The 17,084-nt window shown below is 43.3% G+C and overlaps 1 protein-coding gene across 1 annotated transcript in view; it reads left to right on the top strand.

Moving 5' to 3' along the window:
- THSD4 (thrombospondin type 1 domain containing 4) overlaps positions 1–17,084 on the top strand; it is a 513,844-nt gene that overhangs the window by 496,476 nt on the left and 284 nt on the right. Inside the window, exons 14-16 of the mRNA XM_040642637.1 lie at positions 1,803–1,976; positions 8,202–8,381; positions 12,553–12,697. Coding sequence (XP_040498571.1) covers positions 1,803–1,976; positions 8,202–8,381; positions 12,553–12,697 — 499 coding nt within the window. The remainder of the gene's footprint in view (positions 1–1,802; positions 1,977–8,201; positions 8,382–12,552; positions 12,698–17,084) is intronic.

Below are 17,084 nucleotides of genomic sequence, written 5' to 3'. Positions count from 1 at the left end.
AGAAACCCTTAGAATGGGCTTTGGTTGTTCTCTAAAGGGCCACATTCAGAGTTGGAACATGCTGGTGACAGAAGAGAAAAGAGCAAGGAAGGACCCAAATCTGTATTCATTTATTCAACTGATATACATGGATTTGCCCATGGGTAAGGTGCTGACCTGAGAAGGAAGGAAAGATGATTCAATCGTCCCTGCCTTCACTGAGCCTACTTTTATAAAGGAAAAAATAAAGTAGGACATAAGCAACTTTAATACAAAGGAAGATAGTAGGATGCACAGTGCCTTGAGAATTCTGAGGCTGGAAAGAGTATATTGAATCGGTCAGTCAAGGGACTTTTCACAGAGGAGATGGCATTTGAGCTGAGGCTTAATGGATTTCAGTGTGTCCTGATGAAGGGGAAGAGCACTCTAGGCAGATAGAAGGAACAGCATGGACAAGGCACAGTGAGCACTTCATGCAGTCGGGAGATGGAGGGCCCTGGCTCTGTCCAGCGTGAGCTGTGTGGGAGAGAATAGTGGAAAGTTAGCCTAGAAGACTGAGGTTGACTGGGGTCGTCTTCTGGGAGAGCTTGAATGCCAGGTGCGGAGGTCCTTGTTGGACTGGGACGGCATCAGAGGGATTTTCAGCATGGCGCTCCCAGCAAATTAGTAATGGTGGTGAGGTTGGCCAAGAGGCAATGACCAGAGTCCAGGGGAAGAACATCAAGGGTGCTGGGAGCCATGGGCAGAAAGAAACAGGACAGGAAAAATGTGGTGAAGCCAGAATCTGTGAGACCTGAAGGTTGGCTCAATGGTTGGAAGCAAGAACTCAAAAGAACGGTCAACTTTTGGATCTTGGTAGAAATGTGAACACAAATTGGAAAACCAGGAGTAACAATGGGGATGGTGATGAGGGGGGTGCTCCATTGTATTACGTGGTGAACATGAGGTATCTGGGAGCTCTCAGTTGAAGAGGTCGGAAAGGTCTGAAGAGATAGGATGAGAAGCAAAATAAGGTAGCATTCTGGAGTATTTCAAGACAGATGGAAAATGCTCTTCAAGCTTAGCGGTATGACACGGGCATGTGTTTAGGAGGCCCTAGATGAGGACAGATTGTTATTGTAGGACAGAAATCACTGGTGCTTACATGGCTTTAGTTTCTCTACCTTAGAGTGGGGATACAGGACTTGACTCTTTCAAGCCCCCATACCATTTATCGAGCACCTGCTGTATGCAGAGCACATTATTCATTACCTGTAATCCTGCCAGGAATGTGCTGTCCAGATGAGCATGCCAAAGTTGGAAGGGGCTGGGTCCCTTGCCCCAGGCCACCCAGCTAGTAGGGATATTAACCCGGTGTGTCTGGTTCCCAGGCCAAGCTCTCCCTCTATAGGAAGCTGTCTGCTAATACTGTCACAGCTGTGGCCTTCAAGGACTGGGACCACTGCCTTACTATCAGGCAGCAGTGTTGAGCTGACAGACTTCACTTCCCCAGCTCCCTCAGAACAGCCCAGACTCAGCTACCAGCAAGTAGACCTGTGCCCAAGTGTTCATGCTCTCATTCTTCTGTTGCTGGATCTGTTTTCAAAAGCAAAAGTTGAAACAGGTTGTCTGACAAATGTAAGCATATCAGTCGCAGCAGTGGGACAGGATATTTGGAATGAAGACTGTTCTAGAAAATTTAAGATGGGGGTTTGCCCTACTGATGCCCCATAATGGAGTAGGCTGTGTGTGAAAAGTGGTCAGAGACTCCTAGGGGAAAGAGAAAGTGGCCTCAGAGCCTGCAGGGGGCCTCCCCTCTAATGTGCCCATCTTCTGTCTTGCAGTGCTCAGCAGAGTGTGGGGCTGGAGTGCGGACACGGTCCGTGGTGTGCATGACCAACCACATCGGCAGCCTGCCCCTGGAGGGCTGTGGGAACAACCGGCCAGCGGAGGCCACCCCGTGTGACAATGGGCCCTGTACGGGCAAGGTGGAGTGGTTTGCAGGGAGCTGGAGTCAGGTGAGTGGCCAGAGCTGGCTGGGTTCATCTACCCCTGGTAAGAGAGCGAACACAGCAGAGGCGCCAGGAAACAGGACTTCGCGTATTCCAGGCATCCTGAGTTTGAATCACAGCCATGCCTCCCATGGCCTTGGAGAAGCTGCTTATGCTCTTGGAGCCTCGTTCAGTCAACAGTGTTTCTTGAGCACCTACTATGTGCTCTTCTAAGCACTTGGAATACGAACGTCAATGAGCAAAGCGAATATCCCTACCCTCGGGAAGCTTATGATCTAGCATGGTACCTTTGTCTATAAAACGCTGTTAATATCCGTACTGTGTGAGGTTATTTTTAGAAGAAATGAAGTAACATCTATGAAGAATGGAGCACAGTGCCTGGCATACAACACATACACAACAAATCATAGCTGCTGCTGCTATTATTTTGTTCATGAAGCCAGTGTGGTCTGTATTTGAGTGTCAGAAGCACAGATAGATATGATCCAGCAATCCTGCTTGTGAGGCTATACCCAGAGGAAACAAAATCAGGATCTCAAGGAGACACCTGCACTCCCATGTTCATAGCAGCACTATTCCCAATAGCCACGGTCTGGAAATAACCTAAGTGTCTGTTGATAACCTAAGGAAGATGTGGTGTGTATATATACATATATCGTGTGTGTATATATATAATGGAATATATAAATGATTTATGTATATGTGGTGTCTATATGTGTGTGTGTGTGTGTGTGTGTGTGTGTGTGTGTATACTATATTGGAATATTATTCAGCCATTAAAAAAAGAAGGAAATCCTGCCCTTTGTGACAACATGGGTAGACCTGAAGGACATTATGCTAAGTGAAATAGGCCAGACAGTGAAGGACAGATACTGCATGGTATCACTTATATGTGGAATCTGAAAAACGTGGAACTCAGGGAAACAGCCGAATGGTGGTTGCCAGGGTCTGAGGGGTGGGGACATGGGGAGAGGTTGGTAAAAGGCTACGAACTTTCAGTTATAAGATGAATAAGTTCTGTTTGAATGTATAACATGGTGACTATAACTGGTAATACTGTGTCACTGAAATTTGCCCAGAGAATAGAACGTAAGCATTCTCACGTCGACACAAAAGAGGTAACTACATGAGGTGATGAATGTGCTAATTAATTTGATTGTGAGAATCCTTTCATAACACATACGTACATCAAATCATCATTTGTACATTTTAAATATATCACAGTTTTATTTGTCAATTATAGCTCAATAAAACTGAGGGGGGAAATCGAAGCAGATACAGGAGAAGTTGAGGTTTTCCTTATAAAGAACAGATAATACCGAATACTTGAATAAAGTAACTTCGTCCATCAATTGATTTTTTTCCTCAGTGTTCCAAAACGGAGCACAAGCCCCTAAGAAAATGTGGAAAAGATCATTCCTTCTTACTGCCCTGTTATGATTGCCGTTAGTATTTTGAGTTCTAGCGTTTGGCTCTCAGGGCTGGCTGGTTCTCCAAGGACTTCTGGCTGATGATCATGATTTATACGTTATCAGGACCTCTGGCTCCGTATAGGATTTGATTTCTTCTAAGTAGCTCTAAAAACAGACCCTGAAAAAATAGGCTGCCCCGTCCTGGTAAGCTGATACGACCCCTTTGGAAAGCAATTTGGCAATAAAAGTCAAGAACCATTAGAATGTTCTTTGCCTTAACCAGTCACTCTACTTCTGGGGATTCATCTTAAGGAAATAATTAACAGGAGAAAAAAAGGCTTTTTTGACAGAGGTGTTCATGACAGCAGGGCACTTAGGGATATTATAGTATATCATAACTCATTAAAATATTATGGAACAACAACAGTGATAATTAGGGAGATGGAGAAAGTACACATGATATAGTGCAAGTGAAAACAAGAATATGAAAATACATGAACTTTATCTCAGTCCCCTCAAAGAATGGGTTTTCAGGTGAACAACATGGGGAAGTGCTTTCTTCTCAAATTTCCTCTAATGGTTTTATAATACAAACTGTAAAATATAGAAAATTTGAAAAGAAAGAGAATTCAAGTACTCCCTGTGCTACCCGCGTGGATATCAGAGTCAGACGTACCTGATAGCCGGTCCCAGCTCTACTACTCTTAGTTCTTCTGACTTGGGGCAGGCAACATAACCTCTCAGAGCCTGTTTCCCCAACCAAACATGAGGATGAGAATACCTACTAATGCATGTTAGTTCCCTGTTCCCCATGTTTATTATTTTGTCCACCAGCTGTTTCCACATCACTATTGGTAGCAAAGCACCTAGGACCCGAATCCCGAAGATAATTCAGAGTGGACTGTATTATACCAAATACCCACAGAAACGAGGGAAAGGGAGGAGTCATCTGGGAAATTGTGGCGGCCTCCACACGGTGAAGATAAGCGGTCCAATTCAACTTGAACGTCCACCCAACTCGGAAGCAGGAGTCAGGGTCTTTTTTGCTTGCAGGCCTCCTGTTGACTCAGGCCTACTAAGAGAACTGAGAGTAGTGTGAATCTGGGGGAAGGCAGTGTTTGTTTCTGCCAAGATTAGAAACATGGAATTTATCGCCCTGTTGTCCAAAAGGGTCAGGACATGATGGAAGGTGACATGGTTTTAGTTCCGGATTTATAAGGATGTTGGAGCCTGCTGTCTCCTCCCTACCCTGGGAATCTGACATTATCCCCAAAGAAAATGAAATAGAGCGTGCTTATATATTGGAACTAGAGTGAAAATAAATGTTCCTTCCATCCATGCGGTTTGAATGGTAGTTGGTATCTGGAACACACCACAAGCCTGGTCACAGTGAACTGTCTGGGGTGGACATGGAACCCAAGCCAAGCCTAGCAGAGTCCTTCCCTGGGACTTTCAATGTAGACTTAAGGGAGGAGACCCTCTGGGAAGTTGTGAGCACAGTTGCGGCAGTGACCTTGTTGAGGCTTGTGGAGAAGGCCCCCCAAGAGAATGAGACCTATCGGGCTTAAGGAGTCTTTTGTCTACCTGGAGCCAAAGTAGCCCAACTGCACTCATAAGATATTCCACCAATATCTAGATTGGTGCCTAGATTGATGTACAGATGTTTCTTTTCTTCCCTGCCAATTCTGGATTTACTTCACCTGTAGATTGTCTTTGTTCGGGGGGGGGGGGGGTTTTTAGCCGCCCTGTTGTCTGCCTGTCTGCCTGGATTTATTTTCACTGAAATCTGAGCAGACATTTCCACTCTCATCTTGGATCAGTCATCCACCAAGGTACAGCTGCAGAAATTATTCAGGTGTAGAAACACACATAATTCCACTGCTCAGTGGAATTATCCCTATTAAATACCACCTCGGTCTTCTATGTTTTGCATTACTCTGATTACTCATTGTTGAGTTTCACCTGGCGTATCTTTGTCAATTTTTTGGGATTTTTTAAGATATGTCTTTTGTATGCAGGACTATTTTTGTCTTTAATTTTACCCAATTTGCAAGTGTCTGTTTCTTAATTTTAACCATTCACATTTATTGTAATCACTTACATGCTTGGACTTTTCCTTGCCATCTTAATTTGTGTTTCCTGTTTAGGTTATTGCCATGCGTTCTTGGTCTATTTCTTCTTTCCTTTCTGCACATTTGCACAGATCAGGTTTCCTTAGTTCCATTTTTCTCCCTCTAACATTCTGGAAGTTATAAATCCTATTTTTATTCATTTAGTGATAACACTCAAAATTTTTAGCACAGAGTTTTAAACTTTCATGTTTCTATCTGTGTCAAGCTATCAGTAGTCACATCCTCCCCCAAAAGCAGACAGAAGTCTTCAGTCTTCATTTATTTACCTCCACTTTCTCAATCCCCAATATCTCCAAAAAGAGGTTGAGATCATCTGGATGTAGCTCCATATTAATGTTAATTAATTTTACAGAAAATACTGATTTAGGTTTAAAAACAGCTTTCTCCCCTCTAAAGGTTTTTTTTTAATTGAAATATAATTCACATGCCATAAAATTCACCCTTTTAAAAGTTTACGATGCATTCACAAAGCTGTGCAACCATCACCACTGTCTAATTCCAGAACATTTTCATCGTTCCCCAAATCCCTGTATCCATTATTAGCAAGAACTTCTGCATACTTCTGCTTTGTGTCCTTCCTGGTTATGTCTTCTTCCTGGTTCTTTTTCATTTTATTAGAGACCACTACCCTGTAAGCCTTTCAAATAGGATCGTGAGTGGTAAGTTTCTGAACCCTTGAATATCTGAAAACATCTTCTTTTTGCCCTTTGATAGTAGGGGCAGATGGTTCATTTCCCCCTGCCGGTCAGGCCAGCCCAGCTGTTCCAAGTCGGTGCCTTAGCTGGTCACTGACTCACCATCCCCAGGCCTCCTTCCTGTTCCTCATATTCCTTCTGTGAGCCTGAAGCTCTTGAACTGCTTCCTCTCCACTGGGCGTCCTCCTCTATATGCATTTTGAACTATGATGTGCTCCTCCAAGTTAATCTCATCTGCCTTTCATCATTCAAATATTCCCCATAATTTCTGGTCCACCAAGGATGAGTGCCCTTTCCCGTTTTCAAATGCTATTTCATGTACACACACATATCCCCCCACCGCACACACACACATCCATTCACTTTTCCTAACACACATATTCAGCCATTTCTGGGCATTTAGGGTAGAAGGCTGAGCTATGTGCTCATTCTCCCTTAATTACCTAATCTCTTAAGGACTTCGTCAAAATAGCAGAAAATAGCTTCAGGTTTTGGTCAGGGTTTGTCATCTGCTGTTCTGCCAAACACTCAGTTCAGACACAGCCTCCCAGAGCAGTCGCGGGTCTTTCAGATCAGGTTTCCAAACCCCCACTTTGCAAGCGAGACAGTGGACACCTGGGGAAGTGCAATATCTTGGCCAAAGACACGGAGCTATTTAGTGGCAATGTCTGGACTAGTTTCCATGGCTCCTGTTCTCCCCCTGCTGCCCCCTGGAGCCTTAGCACACTCTCACTCCCCTTGCAGGGAGGCCAGGCCTTTACCCGGCAGCCGGTCACCCCTCTCCTGCCTCCAGTGCTGTCGTTGTCCACAGCATTTGAAAGAAAAGGACAGAACCTGAATACACCCCCAAATCAATCATTAACTGACTTGGAAGAAAATAGAAAAAACAAACCAAGAGGACTTGTTCTCCAGAGGTCTTATGAAGATGTCCCCCACCAACAAAGAGCACCAAGTGGAAATTGATGCAGGTGATGCTTATTGTGTCCTGTGTGACTAATAGACCATAGCCTATTGGTTTGGGGTTTGCCTTTTTTTTCTGTAGATATAGTGGGGTTTTTTCCATGTTTTTATTTGACTACATTCCTGCATTCAGACAGCAAAGCTAATATTAAGAGTTTTAACTAAAGAAATTGTTAGGGGCTTTTGTAAAGATAATAGATTATTTAAGGTCTCTAGAAGTATATGGACAACAGCTTTAAAGTATTAAGAGTAAACCAGACGTGAACAGGAAACATTTTACAAAGTAATAGATACTAAAGAGAATAAGTTGTGGGCTGTTATACACATCATGTTTCTGTAAACTAACAAAACAGGTCAACACATGTAATTGTCTGATCGCCCTCTTTGTGTGACTGCCCTCTCAAGCTTCCCACCAAGCTGGCAAGTGAGAGGCTTGGACTCCACAGTCAGAGGCTTCCTTCCGGCCACCTGTTGGGAGGGGAGGGCTGACCATTGGGACATTGTCCCCAGTCTGGGATCTTCTGAGCTTTGTGCGCCCGAAAGAATTTTAATGTAGCCCTTAGTCTACAAGTGTGCAGGCTCTGAGAGACTGATTCATTCCCAGTGTCAACCCACTGAGACCGGCAGTTCAACCAGAATGATAGTTCATTGTTTTACGGTGAGAAGTATCAGAATCTACTGGACAAGAACAACCAAATTGACAGGCTGATGTGTCCCTCCGTGTGTGCTGGGGGAGGGGGCGTCTAAAGAAGTGGTCTAAAAGAAACCATTTCAGTCTCACACAGAGGGCACCATGATCTGAATGACCAGCATCCTGGTGCTGTGATAACTCAGGGCACTCGCTCTCCATTCCCAACACTGAGCTCTTAGCAAAACCAGCATCCACCTGAGACATCCTAACCAGTAACATTTTCCAGGTGCCCCTGGGCTCGTCCTGACTGAATGGATGCTAGAAAGCACTCATAAACATCCCTTGATGTTCTCGTCCCCTTTCCATCATGTGACACCCATCCTTCTCTGATTTTTCTCCAGTGTTCCATCGAGTGTGGGAGTGGGACCCAACAGAGGGAGGTGATTTGTGTTAGGAAGAATGCAGACACCTTTGAAGTGCTGGACCCCTATGAATGCTCCTTCCTGGAGAAACCCCCCAGTCAGCAATCATGCCACCTCAAGCCTTGCGGGGCCAAATGGTTTAACACAGAATGGAGCATGGTAAGTCATGGCGCTCTTGATAGAGATTGCATTACTACATCATTCTTCTGCTTTCCTCCCAGAGACAGCCAGACCACCTACTGTGTGCCAGGCACTGGGCTCAGCCCTCGACCGGATTTCCTACAGTGACCTACTCTAGACCGTCCCTGCTGGGACACCCCTGGACGCAGCCTGCTTGATGGGAGGAGCTGGAGGCTGGGACCATCTTGATCTCTAAACCAAAGAGGCCATAGAGCAGTGACTCGATCTCAGTGTGCATAAGAATCAACTGGGATCTTGTTTGAAAAGATGGATTCTGGGTCCACCCTAGCCAAGGAATTTGCATTTTGAACAAGCTCCTTAGGTGACTTGGATGCAGGTGTCCTTGGACTGCGTTTGAGAAACGCTGTTGCAGAGGGTTAACGGCTGAAGGGATTCGAGGATGCTCTTGAGAGGCTACAGCATGCAGCGATCTCGTTGTAAGACTCACGAAGGAATTTCTGTCAGGCCTCGGGAACCTGCGGGCGTGTGTACTTTTTTCCTAATCCCGTAGACAGTGTGAATTGTAGGTTATGGGACTGATCCCGTTTTTCTCTTTGAATTGGCCGCTTGGAAACTCAGAACCAAAATTGTGGCCCATGTCTAAGAGAGAGTTTATCAGACCTTACAGAGTGGATTTTGTATGCTAATGTGCCCCAGCTTTTCTCTCTTTTTCCTGCTTTTACCTTCTTTTTTGCTCCAGTCTTCTCACCTTTTTTTCCTTAAATCTTTTAAACCATTAAGTATTTCTTAAGACCTTTCAAATCCTTTCTGTGAGGAGGGAAGGTAATGTGTAAATGAAGAGACAGAGTTAATACAAAAGCAGGTAACTAAGGAACAAAACGGGAAAGGATGAAAATAGGGATAAAAAAATATTTTTTCAAAAACCTTCCTAAAATAGAAGACTTCGTAGGGCTGGTGACCATGCCCTGGACACGTGAGGGGGCGGCAGGGGTTCCTTCTGCCTTTCGTCACTGAAGATCACCAAGCAGAGCCTGTAGCTGAGGCCAGAGTAGAGGCCAAGCCTTTCTCAGAATCATGCAAAGGTGATGAAAGGGATTTTGCTTAGGAAATATATGTGTAAAAGCTGAGAGTTCCGTTTCCCAACAGTGTACGTCTGCTCCAGTGATAACAGCCTTTGGGCACAGGGTAAACCACACTTCAGAGGCAAATGGGAACAAAGGAGGTGTTGAGTTTGACAGGTGTTTTGTCGACTCCTGGGAAATGGAATGCAGTGGTTTTGGTATTGGCCACGGCCTTTGAGAATGCAAGAACAGATAGATCACTGTGTTATTTTGCCCTTTGGAGGGTCTAGAAAGGGCCAGAATTCACCAGGCCAAGTCAGAGGCGATGACATCCCAAACACCTGGCTGGAAACAACCCAGATGTGCCCCCACGGGTCAGTGGATGAACGCACTGCGGTACATCCAAACCACGGGAGAGGACCCAGCAAGAAGAGCAAACGAACCGACATGGTTGAACTTCAGATGCACTTTGCTAAGTGAAAGAAAGACCCCAAAAGCTACATATGGTATGATTGCATTGATACATTCTGAAAAAGAGACAACCACAGGGACAGAGATCGCATCGGTGATTGCCAGAGGATGGGGTGGGACGCATCTCGCTACAGAGGGGCAGCGCAAGAGGGTCTGCTGTTGGATGAAGCTTCTAGATCTTATTTGCAGCACGAAGTACACGACTCTGTGAATGTGTCAAAACTCCTAGAACTGGGGGCGCCTGGGTAGCGCAGTCGTTGAGCGTCTGCCTTCAGCTCAGGGCGTGATCCCTGCGTTCCGGGATCGAGTCCCACATCGGGCTCCTCCGCTGGGAGCCTGCTTCTTCCTCTCCCACTCCCCCTGCTTGTGTTCCCTCTCTCGCTGGCTGTCTCTCTGTCACATAAATAAATAAAATCTTAAAAAAAAAAAAGATTCACCTATTAAAAAAAAAAAAAAACTCCTAGAACTGTGCACCACCACAAAAAGCAACTTTTTCTGTAAATTCAAAAACAAAGAAACTGAAACAAATACGAAATAAATGGTTATGATAACAGCAAAGACCGTGAAGGAAGCTTTGAATATGCCTTGTTTTATAAATTTGAGTAAACTGATATTTAGATAATTCTAAAACAAATTATATTTGAAAAAAGCAATTTCCAAAAATGGAAGATATAATGAAACACATTCACCTAAACACGTATCCAGTTAGCAGCATCGGCACTGATGCAAGTGGCTTTAAAACACAGTAATTTGGGGCATCTGGGTGGGTCAATCGGTTAGGCATCGACTCTTGATTTCAGTTCAGGTCTTGATCTCAGGGTTGTGAGTTCAAGCCCCATGTTGGGCTCCACACCCAGTGGAAAAAAACAAAAAAAAAACAAAACAAAACAAACAAACAGAAAACAATAATTTGTCCATCCCTAAGGAGCAAGAGAATTGTTGGAAAGTGTTGACAGTGTTTGCAATGATTATATTTTTAGTGAGAGTAGTGTACTGTGGTCTGAGTTAGTTGGGTGGATAGTGTGTGACAAAGTAAACAAGTAATTTACTTTATGACAATATATATGATGGTATATATGATAATATGGAAATATCTATTTTCCCCAGTGTCCTTGAGAAATAGGATTCTCAACTTAGGAAAATGGAGATACAGGTGAGATAGAAGAGGTTTAAGTGAAAATCCTGTTTTCCTGAATTTGAATTCGAAACATTGTGAGTATGAACTCACAAATTATCTTAAAAAAAAATTATTTCCCAGTTTTACCCATTTACCCATCGAAAGAGCCTAGAAACAATGGCCAACCCAGTAGCAAAGGGCATGCCTATCAGCCAGAGTGTGGTTTCAAAATACCACTCTCCAGTAAAAGCAGCCAAGAATTCTTAGAGAATAGCTGATTCCACGTTTGGGACTGTATATGTATAAATTAGGTTGGAATATCTTTTTATCCCACACGGCAAGGAAGCTTAAAGACAATTGAGTTCATGCCCGAAGTTTTAGGGGCTCAGACTAGCCACTGAGGAGACATCAGTGAGCATCAGTAAAGAGAATAGTTGCCATAGATTGAATGAAATACATCATATGTGTTTAAACCCATCCATTTATAATAAGTGTATAATAATTTAAAAAAAAAACGAATTGGAGGATCCACCATTAGGAAAACCATCTCATTATTCTGAAGACTGATAAAGGAAAGTAATCAAGCATTTACCCTGTCTTTCCTAAACAAGCTGTATCACTGGGTGTACCAAAGAGCAAATCCAGGCAGGGATGGGGCAGAGATTATTTTCATTTCCTGGCTAATAAAAGAAGAAGAGGTGATAGAGTTTTACCAGCATTGTTCAACCACAAGTGAATTAATGCATCCGGATGTGTCACATCCGTGGCTGCTGACATCCCCCAAAACAGAGACAACCACACACATCCAGTTACGCCAGCTCACCACCAAAAAAAAAAAAAAAAAAAAAAAACCAAGCCTGCACCTGTTAAGGCCTTTTCTACACCCAGCTTACTATTTACAGGAAATGCAGAGGACAGAGAATGATGTTAAATCATACGATGTGGATGCAGTCAGCAAAATCCTGACTATGGGAAACTCTCTGGGACAAATGACTCAGTTCCTCCAGACAATAAAGTCCAATGGCGGGAAAAGGCAACAGGAGCAAACCTGTGGACTGAAAAGAGTCCTGAACGGTCTGTCGACCAACTGCAATGTGCAGGCCTGATGAGGGTCCTGATTCAAAAAAAAAAAAAATATTAAAAACTTGAGCTTCACAAGAGAAGTGGAAATGGGAACTCTGAATATATTTTTGAAGATAAGGACATATTGTTAATCTCTAGGTGTAATAATACTATTGTGGTAACTTTGTAAGGTTTTCGTCTTTTAGGGCTACAAACTGAGATATTATAGGAGAAGTGATGTGATGTCTAGATTTGCCCCAAAATAGGAGTGGAGTGGAGTGGAGTGGATGTGGGTGGGTATGGATGGGACATGATTGGCCATGAGTTCATGGTTGTTGACGTTGGTTGATGCATGGGAGTTTGTTTTAGTATTTGGTCACCTTTTGAAGATGCTTGAAGTTTTCCAGTATCTGTCCCTCCTATGTGCTGAGCTAATGGACAGCCGAAAATCTTCCTCTCTCCTTTTGTCACCACGCAGTGCTCCAAGAGCTGCCAGGGCGGCTTCCGGGTCCGCGAAGTACGCTGCCTGTCCGATGACATGACCCTAAGCAATCTCTGTGACCCTCAGCTGAAACCAGAAGAGAAAGAATCTTGTAACCCTCAGGACTGTGTCCCTGAAGTCGGTAAGTTGGGACTCCTATCTTGAAGAAGAGATACACCCTTCTTAAACCCCAGCAAGTTCCCTGGTATGAAAATGCCAAGCCCATCCAGGTCTCTCCGTGACCTCGTGCATAGTCATGGGGTTCAGGGGTCAGAACACTTTCAGTGTGATAAGTTTCATAGTTTAAGATGACTGTCCAAAGCATGGGAGGTGATCCGAGCCACCCTCCACACTTAAATGTGAATTGATTAAAATGGTAATGATTTCAGAGATTTGGTTCCATTATCTCTAAGGTCAAAGTAGTGAGATTTCAACTTTTAATTGTAGGTGCAAAACAGTGGAAGGAAGAAAATTAATAAGGAAGGTCTACATCTACTTAGAAAAAAGCTGTTAAATAATAATTAAAAATAAGAAAATCTTAGTATAGGACATAATAAGAAATGTGAATGGATAGAAAGACTAACTATTCCTGGATGGGAACACTTAGTACTGTAAAGAGGGGGAGCCCGGCTGGCTCAGTCCATGGAGCATGCGACTCTTGATCTTGGGGTCGTTCAAGCCCCATGTTGGGTGTAGAGACTACTTAAAAAATGAAATCTTTTTTTTTTAATTCTGTAAAGAGGATAAAAGAAGGTTCATGAGGCTCAACATATAACATGTTCAAATATATTGCCTTATCATATATTTGAACACATAATAAAATACAGAAATTAAAACTATACTGGGGTCAGGAAGAGACAGGGGTATGGGTGTTACAATACAGAATTCTGATATACAAGGGAAATGAAGTATGATAAAGACCTAATTTTTTTAATTTATTTTATTTATTTATTTGAGAGAGAGTGTACACGTGCATGAGCGGGGGGGGGAGGGGCAGAGGGAGAAGCAGACTCCCCGCTGAGCAGGGAGCCCGATGTGGGGCTCGATTCCAGGACCCTGGGATCATGACCTGAGCCGAAGGCAGACAGTTAACCGACTGCGCCACCCCGGCACCTGATAAAAGTCTAACGTTAAGGAAGTAGGGAGAGGAGATCCACTGTATTCAGGTGATCAAAGATCCATTTGAAAAAACAAAGCAAAACAGTTTAAATCTTGCTTTATGCCATATATAAACATAAATGCCTAAAGGATTAAAGACCCTTGCATAGAAAACACACTGTAAAAATACCAGAAAAGATACATATCCCGGGGTTGGTTAAGCCTTCATAAGCTAGACGCAAAACTCAGAGGCCGTGTTGCTGAATGTAAAAACCTAACATAATAAAAACTTTTCTCCTGTTAAGGACATTGTATTGGTCAAGGTTCTCTAGGGAGCCCAAACCAATAGGATAGATGGGTGGATGGATAAAGGGGTAGGTAGGGAAATAGAGGATGGTAGATAGATGGGAAGAACAAAGGGAGGAAGGGAGGGAGGGAGAGAGAGAGAGAGGAGAGAGAGAAGAAAGAAAGAAAGAAAGAAAGAAAGAAAGAAAGAAAGAAAGAAAGAAAGAAAGAAAGAAAGAAAAAGAAAGAAAGGGAGGAAGGAAGAAAGGAAGGAAGAAAAAGAAAGAAAGAAGAAAGAAAGAAAGAAAGAAAGAAAGAAAGAAAGAAAGAAAGAAAGAAAAAGAAAGAAAGAAAAAGAAATTATGACGAATTGGTTCCCATGAACGGAGAAGCAAAGTCTCACAGCCTACCAGTCACGAGCTGGAGACTCAGGAAAGCTGCTGATGTAATTCAATCTGAGTCTTGAAGGCCTGAGAACCAGGGGAGCTGATGGTGTAAATGTTGGCCCGAGGGCAGGAGAAGATGACATGAAATGTCCAGCTCAAGCAATGAGGCAGGAAAGGGGCAAATTCCTCCTTCCTCTGGTTGATGCTCTATTCAGGCCTTCAGTGGGTGAGGCCCTTCTCCACTGGGGGGGGCCACCTGCTTTACTGGGCCCATCAATTCAAATGCTGACCCTATCCAGAAACACCCTCCAGACACACCCAGAAATCATGTTTCATCTGGGCATCACCAGTAACACTGACACATAAAATTAACCATCACAGACATCGTAACCCGAGTTGGAAGAAAAGAAAGAAGGAAAACAGGGAGAATGAGCAAGGATTGTGAGAAAAATCGGAAACATACCTTACTGGAATGTGATAAAATCAATATAAGAAGAAAATGTCTGGCCAGGAGCCAGGAGGGAAAAATAGTGAGAGAAGTACCGTTCTTGTACACAGGCGTGTTCCATCTAGATGTCCCCTCCATTTACTTGTTACATTGGCAACACATAATTAGAACTTGATTGAAATGTGCATCCCAAATTGTTACATGAACTGTTTTTTAAAAGAGTACACTATAATGCAACACTGGAAAGAGAAGTTATATAGATAAAGTTGTCTCCTCGTCTCTGGCCAGGCCAAGATAATTAAAGACAGTCAGAATGACCAGATCCTTAGAATTGATTGTGCAGCTTGCAGAGCTGGGGGTGATTGGGCTAACCAGCCCGTGCGTTCTGAAGAGAACATCTCCTAGTTTCCTAACTAATGCGATAAGATAGAAATTGTTTACCAGTCTGCTTCTGTCTTCTTCGCTCGTCTATGGTGTCTTTTCAAGAATAAGAAAGAGATTACTTAGCTTCCAATTATAGAAAATTCAATTAAGGAAAAAGGGAAACGATGAGATTCACAAAATAGAAAATGTAAGCAAAACCGTGGTATTGTTTGATATGCCTCAGATTTATACCAGCAGACCTAGCGTTACTAAAACTGTCCAGGCTGTGACACAGCCGGAGTTCTGAAGCACAGAGTGGGTCCTGGGTGGTTGCTCACAGCAAGTGTCTACACGGACTCACACAGCGAAAAGGGCTCGGGTGCACGTTCGATTATAAAGAAGAAAAGCAGACGTGAGTACATGGGCCCGTGTGTGCTGTGACCAGTTTCTTTTTTATCTACATACATTTTTATAATCTTTCATATAACTACAGAGAGCCATTACTACGTCTGACAATTGATAGTATCTTAGAATCCAAGAAATGCCATTCAGTCTAGACAGGGCTTCTCATAGAAAAATCAGACAGACTGTGTCTAAGCTTTACACAGAAGAACAAGAGCAAAGACCCAATAACAGCCAAGGTAATTTGGGTAACGAACAATGTTGGGAAGTGTATCCTACCACGTATCAGGACATACTGTACAAGGACAGACAAACCAATGGAATGGGATGGAGTGCCCAGAAATAAATCCGAGCATATTATGGCGCATGATACAGGGTCAAGGTTGACAGTATGAATCTGGGGGGGAACATGAATGTTCAGGGAGTGGTGATGAGACAATTGTTTATCCATATAGGAAAAAAACAAATCGAATTCCTACTTGTCACCACTCACACACACATCAATTCCAGGTGAATTATAAATGTGAAGAGAAATTTTTTTAACTTCTAGAAGAGAATATGGGGAAATATATATATATTAGTGTAGGGAAGGATTTCGTAAATGAGAAATACAAGTACCAAAACACAAAAGAAAATATGAATACATCTATTATATTAAAAATAAAATCTTTTTAACAAATAACACTGCAGCAAAGTGATAAGAAAAACCACAGGTGTGGAGAATATATTTGCAACACACCTAATGAACAAAGGATCGGATCTGTTATATATAAAGAATTTCCATGAATCATTTATTTCAAGCTAAATTAGCAAGTGGTCAAAAGATAGGAAAAGCAATTACTAGAAAAGGAAACTCAAAGGGCAAATATACATATGACGATGCGTTCAACCTTCTTTGAGGGTAAGGTCACAGCCACCAGATCTGCAAAAAATAAAACATGCAGCATGAGCAAGAGAAAGCAAAAGCATTCTGCACCACTGACAAAATTATAAATTGTCGCCCCCACTTCGGGGGGCCATCTGACGAGACCCAGTAGAGCTGCGTGTACCTTACAGCCCAGCAAGACCCAGAGACGGCATGCGTAATGGCTGTTTCAAGGGGCAACGTCGGCTGTTGTAAAAAACTGTCAGTGGAAAATAGATCAATAAGTTGTGGAATGCACGATGGAATACTATTCAGTAACGAAAATGAACCCCCTAGAGCATTTGTTAAACGTGAACGCGTCACACAAAGTCAGCATTGCCAAGGAATAGACACGATCTACATCTTTTTTTTTTTTTAAGTTGAAATGCCACATAGTGAATAGGGTACCAGCATTCACAGTTCAAGTATAAAGAAAGGATTGGGGATCAGTAACAGCACATGTGGGGCTTGATTCCCGCGGAGCCAGGAGCGAGGGGAGGTGGTGGCGGGCAGAGTGCACTCTGGGACTTGTGTCTGTGTTGGTGAGCAGCGAGACCACAGTCCGTTGAATTACTCTCTACGCCTAATTCTGTTATCACATTTAAAAGAAAAGAAAAAGGGTGTAAGCTCTTGCCCCCCCCCC

This window comes from Ursus maritimus, unplaced genomic scaffold, assembly GCF_017311325.1.
Source record: "Ursus maritimus isolate PB19 unplaced genomic scaffold, ASM1731132v1 scaffold_27, whole genome shotgun sequence".
NCBI lineage: Eukaryota > Metazoa > Chordata > Mammalia > Carnivora > Ursidae > Ursus > Ursus maritimus.
Note: the sequence above shows the minus strand (reverse complement) of the source record. Positions and strands in the feature narration are given on the sequence as shown.